Here is a 9,990-nt window from a genome sequence, read left to right as displayed (position 1 = left end):
AAAGATCGAAATCGCGATCCGCGTCTGGCAGTTTCGACAGAATACAGACCACTTCGAATTATTTTATTCGATTATGGTAACGTGCCTATCACGTTGAGGTAAGGTACGCCGGGATTTGTTTCAGCAAGTAGATATCCATATTTTAAATGGACCTTGTTGGAGCATGCGTAATCCTAAAATGTAGCATCGTACTACACATGGCGCTCACCACGCCATTTGTGGTATTTTCTAAAACGCGCTGTTTAGACAGCAGTTAAAAGTTGGTCTGTGTTTTGTCGGAGCTGTCTGGGACGCGCTGATAAGATCCAAAAAGATCGAAATCGCGATCCGCGTCTGGCAGTTTCGACAGAATACAGACCACTTCTTTTATATATTATTTTATTCGATTATGGTAATGTGCCTATCACGTTGAGGTTAGCTACGCCGGGATTCGTTTCAGCAAGTAGTTATCCATACAAGTGGACCTTGTTGGAGCATACGTAATCCTAAAATAAAACATCGTGCTACAGATGGCGTTTACAGCGCCATTTGTGGTATTTTCTAAAGTATATAGACTTTTTAAAGCTTCATCAAAATCAATAAAGAGCGAATATAAAGATAGGAGACGAAAAATTAGAAGAAGTGGCCGATTTTAGGTATCTAGGAAGTCAGATAAGTCAGGACAGAAGGAGTATTAGGGATATAAAACAGAGGATAGCGCAAGGTCGAATCGCCAATGAAAAAAAAGTCACTTCTATGCTTGCGAACGGTTAATTTAAAAAATCGAAAAGGTTGTTAAAGGTGTATCTTTGGAGCACGGCGCTGTACGGGAGCGAAACATGGATAATGGGCGTGGCGGAAAAGAAAAGGTTACAAGCGTTCGAAATGTGGCGTTACAGGCGAATGATGATGATACAGTGGATAGAGAAGGTTAGAAATGAAGAGGTATTAGGAAAGACTAAGAGAACAGAGGACTCTATGGAAGTCAATAAAAAATAGGCGAGATAGGTTAGTACGACACCTTCTCAAGCATAAATGTCTAGTCAGAGACATATTAGAGGTAGAAACGGGAGTTAGGGTAGATCTAGATTAGATTACTGTTCGCAAATAGTTAAGGATGTGGGTTGCTCTAGTTTTAGGAAAATTCGAAGATTAGCTCAAGATAGGAAAAAGTGGAGGTGCGTGTCCAATCAGTCTTAGGACTGACGACCTTATGATGATAATGATCAATAGCAATATCAGTTTCCACAAATCTGAGCAAGGCCATAAACGCTCATAAACATTGAGCCGTCGGTAAAGAAGCTGCGTCAAAATTTTTTATCTAAAATGTTATAGATCCAGTGAGCGAAAGCATCTCGAACTTTTTTTTTTAATAGTGGTTACATTTGAAATAGCGGAAGTGTTTCTTATATTGGTTGAAACTCAGAATTTTGTTACATTTCGGTCTTTTCTGTTGCAATTTTGATTAATCCTAGTATAGGAAGTACCAAACCGGCCCAGTAACTACCAAGAAACTAATAATAGGATACAAGATTTGACCTTTGTCAGTCCTACATTTTGCCAGTGAATAAATATTGTTGTGCAATTTCAGTTTGGTATCAGTTAAATAATGGCATAGGTTCTATGTTGATGTCATTGGTAACTTACGTTTGGCACTTTTTAACTTATATCTAATAATAAATGGGTTTTGTATATTAATTTAATTTACCCATGTAATGAGTTAAAGTAACCTATATCATTTCTCACTCATTGCGCTTGGCTGTAGTTATACTTTGTACTGGCAGGTCATCAAAGGTCAAAAATGGATAATTTTTGTGTCTATTATTTTACGCAATTAAAATTGTAGTTACTCATCTAAATTCGAAACTAAAATATTGTATTAATTGCAACTTGGCTTAGATCTTGGTGAAACATTATTCCAAATAATTCATGAAATAAAAGCACTTGATTTTGTTTCACTATTAAAATAGTGAATAAAATCATGAATTATTTTAAAATATTGTAATTTTAAAAGGCGACTTTTAAGAAGGATCATTAATCAATCCTAGAAAATCTGGGGTTGCACCTCAAATAGGTTTCGAAATCGATAATTGCTGATTTTAAATAATAATAATAAAAGTTATTGCCATCACAAAAATAACTATCGATACTATCGTCTTTATAAACAAAACCAATTTTCTAATACACATTTTACTCAAGAACGAGATATGTGCTCTCAGAAACTTGTTCGTCTTGATCTTGATCACATTGTGACCTGTGAACGAATTGTAAATGGCCCGAATGAATCAATTTCAAAATTCTCGCCAATTTGAAAGAAAAGCTTAATATTGCTACGATAAACTGTATTACCAAACCAAAATTAGATACTTATCACAGTCATTTGAGAACAAATTACAGAACTTTGAAATAAGTATAAAACAAAATTTATAAATTTTTATTAATGCTTTCATGATAAGCTTGACTGAAATAATTAGTTATCCTGCCAATATTCAATTGGAACTGCAAAATCATTCTGCACTAAAAAACCTTTTTGTGGGAAAGTCACAAACTTCTTCTGAAGAATTAGAAGGTGACTTCTGGAAACTAGCCCAGCCTTTCATTTTTAAGTAGTTTTGCATCAGCATATGTTTATGAAAAGTTTTTCAGATCTTAACTTTGTAAAAAATAAATACCACGTATCTCTAAGTAACATTTGATTTATCCTTACAATTAGTGTCAACATCTGACATGACGCGTAGCACAGGAAAATTATTAAATCAAAAACAATACCAGAAATCACTTTCTTTGTACCAATTGCTTTGTTTCTCCGTTTGGGAGTAGAGTGACTATTTATTATATTTTAATAAACGGTAGTTAAATTTCAAAATGTTGATTTTTTTGTTGCACAAAATAAAACTCAGTGACCCGCCAATTTCGCCCATTATTAAAAAGCGTTAGACATGAACAGGCTTGTTCTAGACTCCTGCGGCAGTCCTAGCATTATGTGATATTACTGGAATGTGAACTTACCTGTACTCGAGATTCGGTAAGGCCAATTCTCATTGCAATTTCTTCGCGCATGAAAATATCAGGATAATGCGTTTTAGAGAAGCATCTTTCAAGTTCATTTAGTTGAGCTGGCGTGAACCTGGTCCTGTGCCTTTTTTGCTTCGTCGGCTTATCATCGTTTGAGGAAGCATTCACCAACGAATTGTTCAGCGGTGGCAATCCCGTGTCACACAGGCTGCTGAGACGAGGTTGCTCTATCACTTTCATTTCGCCAGGGTGCCTCTTTAAATCTTCGCCGCACATATCTTTTACCCCTTGATCGAAAAGAAACACTCAATTACAAAGGAAAATTACAAATTCTTTTAAAAAAATACCAAAGCTAAGCTTTACTTTATCCAAAAAATCATCTTGTTTGGAATTCAAAATTTAAAAAATTAAATTAAAAATTTATAAAATGATGTCAAGAGTTAAGTACCTAACGCCTACGCCTTAACAAATTAAATGAGCTCGTTCTAACAGGAAATAATATTCTATTACATTTTTTGTGTTTAAACGAATGTTATATGTATGCATATAATTATGCGAGATGGAAACTCCATTTTTCTTCCTATGCAAAACATTTTAAAATTAGCAACTTAAAAGCTCCTGTAAATATACAAATAGGTATTGTTGTAGTTATAAAAATTGTAATTACAAAAATAGTTACGACGGAGAAAATTCCCAAATTACCTCTGATGATGTAAACAATATTCTGCAGAAGAATAGACCTACCTACTAAAAACTGTTTATGTTAGAAAATATGTTCAACTATGACCCTGAAGTGCACAGTATTAGTAGGTTTGGGTTACATCATTTTACAGAAATGAACATTACAAAGCAACTCACTGTTGTAATTTAACGAAATATCAGATGCTCTGTTGGCAAGTTAATTTTCTATAACATACAAAAAGGCAACTGACAAAATAGAAGAAAAGAAACATTGAAAAAGTCCAACATAAGACAATGTAACTATTGAAAAATGCCTACTGCAAAATATATCTACTTTAAGAGACAATTCTATAAAAAGTTACCAAGAAGTAAATCCAAAATTGACATAGAAAAGTCCATAATTAGATAACCAGTATATCTCTTGAAGTCATTTTAGATTTTAAAACAATGGTTCTGAAAGTTCATATGTTCCATATGAAAATAATCCTAGGAAATGACATTTGTAGGTACAGCTAAAATTGTCGGAAATGTATTTATGAACTTTGGAGACCATCAATTTTTGTTACATATTTCGAGACAGTAGAGAACCAAAGACAGCAACAGACAGAAAATTAAATTCAGATTTGCTGGACCATTTATTTTGAAACAGTATCAAAAACCATTAAATTAATTTTTTCAACCGAAAAATTAAGAAACTTTTTTCTTGCGTTACTATGCGCTATATGGAAGATATGGTTGTTTCTCAATTCTTGCGTCGCAACTCGGACGGTCGGCAAAAACGTACATCCAATACTTCGCAATCCGGACGTAATTTTGTTTTTATACCAAATAACCGATAAGTGGAAAAATTCAATGATTACTTTATTTAACAACGGATGGACAATGATTTACTATGGGTAATACTCAAAGAGTGATATTGAACCACTGATTCAGTAGAAGGCTGGCATAGTAGTTTTAACAGAAGAGTTGGTATGCTCAATTCAAATATCTACGAGCTAATCAAAGGAAACTGAAGAAGAAATTAGATGTTACGCTGTTGCAGAAGAACAACTAATAATGCACATCTGTACTCCCAGAAAATCCATTCCTTAAATGATATTATCAAAAAGAATGAAAGATATCTTAAGGGCTACGCTTGAAAAGTTACGGTATGTTATAAAGTTTTAGTTTCTCTATCTCTGTGTAATAATAAACGAGATGCGAAAGATAACTGATTCCGCCCCGGGTACGTACCAAAATCGAAGATACATATAAACCCTATCGATACCGACGGATAGTAGAAGAAAGAAGAACAAAGAGGTGTTGAGATATTATGAAGATTATTAAATTAATATATGCTATAAAGTCACCAACGACTAATCCTTTTATACTACTGATAGCACTGTTTATTTTTGGAATACGTACCGACCATATTTTAAATATTAAAGCTCATATATACAGGAGTATACTGTCATCTCACTGACAAGTGCATTACAATCCACTGCAGTGAACACATATATATATATATATATTGTTGATTTATTACAGCGCATCACTTAACATTATTTCAAAGGCACAACGACCGCTGTACAAGATGGGTACTTACTCCAGGATGTATCAGGCATCTATGAAATTGATTCGGACACGCAAGTTTGCCAGAAAACCGAAACAGGAGAAACAAAATATAAACGCAAACCTTTGATGCAACATAAAGAGACCGATCGACGCACACCGGTACTTGTCACCGCTCATAATAAAATTTATTAATAAATAATTAACCGAGCCAATTCGTTATTGACAACTAACCAAACTGAGAATCCTCAGATGGGTTGAGGTTCTTGTTGCAAAATATTGTCAGGGCTCGCGTGCAAAATAAAAAACAGCCCTCAATGACGAACACCTCGGACGTACTGAAGACGTGATGTTCCGGTTTGTGTATTCCTAATTGCATAGCCTACCGGAACGAGCTGGCAATATTGGCTTAATGAGGGCGAGGCAGCGCCAATTTAGCCTATTTAACTAGCCTATCGTTCTACGCTGCATCACTAAACTCTTTAGCGCCAATTAGAGCCCCCACTAACTTACCGACAGAGCTCAAATTGTTGAGCATACTGCTGCCTCAAACGGTCTTCAGGCTGACGCACTGCACTGTTTATTTAATGAGTACTGATTTGATACTGATTGTGAATATGTTGCTTGTAGCCTGTAAGCAACCTGCGGGAGGGGAACCAATGGGGGACAGTCCCCCCATTAGGGCGGGCTCTATTTAAATGGGCGGAGTTAAAAAGTGACATTACGTCCATTGTTAGAATCCTTGTGCGCACTCCCACGCATCCAACTTGCTACCACTCTGATGCTGGAAAGGATTCTTGCCTTCGAGTTCCCGTTTGCGCTCCTACCGTTTCCTGTGCAAAAAAAGTTCGATACCTATTTGGAAAATTATCACTCCGTCAATGCTTCGGTCATTCTTAAAGGAGATAATGCCTATTACTTTTCATTTATCACAACAAAAAGCTTCAGCTGAACGATGCTCATTTTTATTGCCCTTAGTGAAGTGCTTTCATATTTTAGAAGAATGCTTGACCTATCTGAAGATGCCTAACTCTTATGTCGGTTTAAAAAAATGTTGTACATATGCCTACTGCAAAATCCTAAATGTTTGGATTAAACTTTGTTTAAATGGCATTTCAAGTTTTCAAAACAGTAGAGGAAAATTTGAAGGAGTAAAATGTAGGTACTTCAATTAACAAAAAACTGAATAAATAGATACTTCAACTTCATGGAACATATTTACTGAGCCAGATCTATGTTAATCCACCTCATTGTGCTTTCTATAGGTCATAAAATTTTGAAACATCTCTACTACCTAATGAAGGACTTTTTGACAAATTGACACTCAATATCAAATCAAACGTTGCTTGAATCGTAAAAGGAAAGTCATAAACCACACGAGGTACCACTTATTAAAGTATAATCAGAAGTAGAATGATAGGTCTTCAGTGTGGAGGTACTCATTAAGTAGTTCAAGCACTATTGAAAATAGGTAAACTACAATGAGCCACGGCAGGACGCAACTGATGGACCAGGAGAACCATCCCCGACAACTAAACGTTTTAGTCCTCATTTTAACATAAGCGAAATAATAATTGTATATATTGAAGTGTATATACGGGTATTAGTATGTTTTGATTTGCAGATAACATAGCAGTATTAGCATCTAGCAAAGAGTTACAGGCACCTTTAAATAAAACAGAAGCGGTATTGGTAAAACAGTATTGTATGAAAATAAATAAAAGTATAACAAAATACTGGTATGCAAGGGAAGACGAAAAATTAGAAAAAGTTTTAAGTATCTAGGAAGTCAGATAAGTCAGGACGGAAAGAGTGGTATGGATATAAAGAAGAGGATAGCGCAGGGTCGAGTCGCCTTCAATAGAAAGAAGTCACTTCTATGCTCGCTAACGGTTAATTTAGAAATTCTAAAAAGATTATTAATGGTGTATGTTTGGAGCGTGACGCTATACGGATGCGAAACATGGACGGTGGGCGCGACGGAGAAGAAAAAAGCGTTCGAAATGTGATGCTACAACCGAATGATGAGGATACCGCGGATAGAGAAAGTTAGAAACGAAGAGGTATTGAAAATAATAGAACAGAAGACTCTATGGATGTCAATAAGTGATAGGCGAAATAGGTTGGTAAGACACCTTCTCAGGCATGAAGGTCTAGTCAAAAACATTAGAGGCAAAAGCAGGAGTTAAGAGGAGTAAGAGTAAACCCAGATTAGATTACTGTTCGCAAATTGTTAAGGATATGGCTTGTTCTAGTTTAGGGGAAATGGGAAGATTAACTCAGGATAGGAATGAATGGAGGTGCGTTTCCAAGACTGACGACCATATGATGATGATAGGAGTATTAAGTACTTATTTATGACTTGGTTTAGATTGAGGGGAAGTATAAAACGTTCAAAGGATAAGTTGTTGTTGTTGTTATGTGTTCAATAGACAGAGTTGTAAAACGGTTAAGTAGCAATTTTCCGCGCAAATGACACATCGATAGTGCCCTAGTCGAGCTCTAAACGTCTAAAGGAATTTAATTTAGTAGACTTGACGCCGCTACAGTAGGCCAATAAGTATTTCGATCACCAATCACCTCTATCCCTTGGGATAATTTGCACCCAATTGAAACTGCGAATAGCGAGAAGATTGAAACGTTTAGAATACGTTCGAAACTCATGATGGTTTATTGTGCTTGATGTATATCAACTTTGATGGATTTAGCATTACCGACTGAAACATTTACGTATGTATGCGTTGCAATCATTTTTTGGAAGCATATACTCTCCTCTGTTCTTCAAGTTTTTTCGGATGTATTCGTTTTTCCCTCCTTTTAAGTCAGTTTGGTTTGTATTTTTGCTCTGTTTTACGAATTTGCCAGTTATCTAGATTTCCAAAGGCAGTTCGTCTTGTTGCCCCATTAGAATATTCCAGGTAGTTACTTTGAAATTCTAGTCTTATTCCTAATTCCATTACATCCGAATTTTTTTATTATCCAAAAAAGTACCTTTTCTACTGTAAGTATGTATGTATGTGCTTTTAATATTTCCATGAACAAAAACAAACTTTGACTGACGTAGCAAATCTCGTAAAATTTTATTATTTTTCTTTTTATTCCTTAGTAGGTATACATTTTTTCGTCGAACTTCGTTCGAGTATTGTACATGTACAAACCAGATACTTTGTCTAAACTTACCTATTTTATTGCGAATTGTAAGGAGTTTTTCATGTCTCATTCAAAGAGGATGATGTCAATCAATCAGAGCCTATTCCTGGAGCGTTGGAACTTTAATAATGTTTTGCAATATGCCTTTGTCTCTTTCCAGTCGGCGTCACCTAGTAACGGATCCGGTTGCCGCTTCCTCTCGTTGATATTGGAAATTTCAGTGCTTCATATTAAACCTTTGACATATTTTGTAGCCAACAAGCAACGTTATTCGTTTACCTGAAACTATCAACATCAAACATTGAATATTAAAGCCGGACGAAAAATAAAAGTACGCATTTTATACCAATTTTTTAAATTTGAAACAAACAGGGAACTGAATATTTGAACCTCTTATGCAGGCCCCAAAAATAGATGTTTGATATACAAATGATAAATAGAATGATTTGCATTTTGGATTATAATTATCAAATAAGTAATTTATTAAGTAGTTCAAAAATATTACATACCTACCTATTCAAGACGGGCGCCCAAAACACATAACTTAGAAGTGTAATAGGTTTTATTGAAAATACCATTTTCCGACTAGAATTTTGAGAGAGATGCAGGTAGAGTCCCTAAGTGGATAACCCACTACCCCTTTTTGGATCCCATGAGGTTGCCCCCTAAGGTTAGAAACGGCATATAACGCTTTGCCGCATTTGCGCATCATCACGAATACCGCATGTAGCCCCGCGGGGAAAAATTATTGCTACCCCATTAAAAATTTTTGGAAAAATGAATTATTAATAAAAAAAATACAATATTGAATGAAAAATATATTTTACCAATGAGAAACTGCTCACTTCTACATACGTAGCAACGGTATAATACATATTATTTCTTTACTTTCGTCTCTAACATTAAGATAAACCAATTTTTTTATCAACACCTATATTTTCATCGTTTGAAGAAACTATAAGTACATTTCTACATGTTCAGCATCGCATGGATACGTGTAAAGGAATTTCCTTTTTCGTAGTAGTTTTCCACAAATTTCAATACAATTTATACTTCTATTTGGAGGAAAATATACATATATCACTTATTTGTATTTATGTATTATTTGTTTACTCTTTGTTGTGTTCTTTTACTGTCAATAATATACTTTAAATTGCAATCATTTTACTGTTGTCCGACTTGATGCGTTTAGTTTCAGTTGTTTAATAATATTAGGAAGTACACTTGTTGGTTCGTTGCAAATGTAAAAGATTTCATTGAAACGACATAATTGGGCAAGGGGATTATTACCAAGTTTTTTTATTTTACCGAGAGTATTTTCAACCGGATTTTCCTCATTGGGCCCCCATAAGGCAGATTTAATTGTTAGTTTATACATGTGTTAGGTTTACCTCTTTAAACCCATAAGACAAAAAAAACTTTTGGGTGTTTCATTCCCACCAGCTAGTAATGGTGGTGGGCGGGCAGTCCCTCCGGACTACGCCGTAAGGTAGGGCGGAAGGCCCTCTTCAGCCTGCTTTCAGGAATCGTGGGAATGGGTGGGCGGTGGTTCGGGTGAGAAAGATGAGACGGACGAAATGAAGACAGAAGAGAATGAAAGATTATCTGTGGAAT

General features: G+C 35.3%; 1 protein-coding gene across 4 annotated transcripts in view; it reads right to left on the bottom strand.

Annotated features, from left to right (window-relative positions):
* The window catches only part of LOC108734117 (homeobox protein orthopedia-like), a 64,223-nt gene that overhangs the window by 22,563 nt on the left and 31,670 nt on the right, over nucleotides 1-9,990 (bottom strand). The window contains exons 2-3 of one of the 4 annotated variants that reach the window (XM_018465515.2): nucleotides 8,407-8,661; nucleotides 2,989-3,281 (exon numbers count right to left, since the gene is read on the bottom strand). In XM_018465515.2, the coding sequence (XP_018321017.1) occupies nucleotides 2,989-3,281; nucleotides 8,407-8,446 (333 nt within the window). In that variant the 5' untranslated portion in view covers nucleotides 8,447-8,661. Of the gene's footprint in view, nucleotides 1-2,988; nucleotides 3,282-5,079; nucleotides 5,223-5,260; nucleotides 5,683-5,739; nucleotides 5,813-8,406; nucleotides 8,662-9,990 lie in introns of those variants that run through there. The other 3 variants (XM_018465516.2, XM_018465517.2, XM_018465519.2) reach the window with 3 other exon arrangements.

The sequence above is a fragment of the Agrilus planipennis genome, unplaced genomic scaffold (assembly GCF_000699045.2).
Source record: "Agrilus planipennis isolate EAB-ADULT unplaced genomic scaffold, Apla_2.0 scaffold65, whole genome shotgun sequence".
Classification (NCBI taxonomy): domain Eukaryota; kingdom Metazoa; phylum Arthropoda; class Insecta; order Coleoptera; family Buprestidae; genus Agrilus; species Agrilus planipennis.
This window is presented reverse-complemented; position numbering and strand designations above follow the sequence as displayed.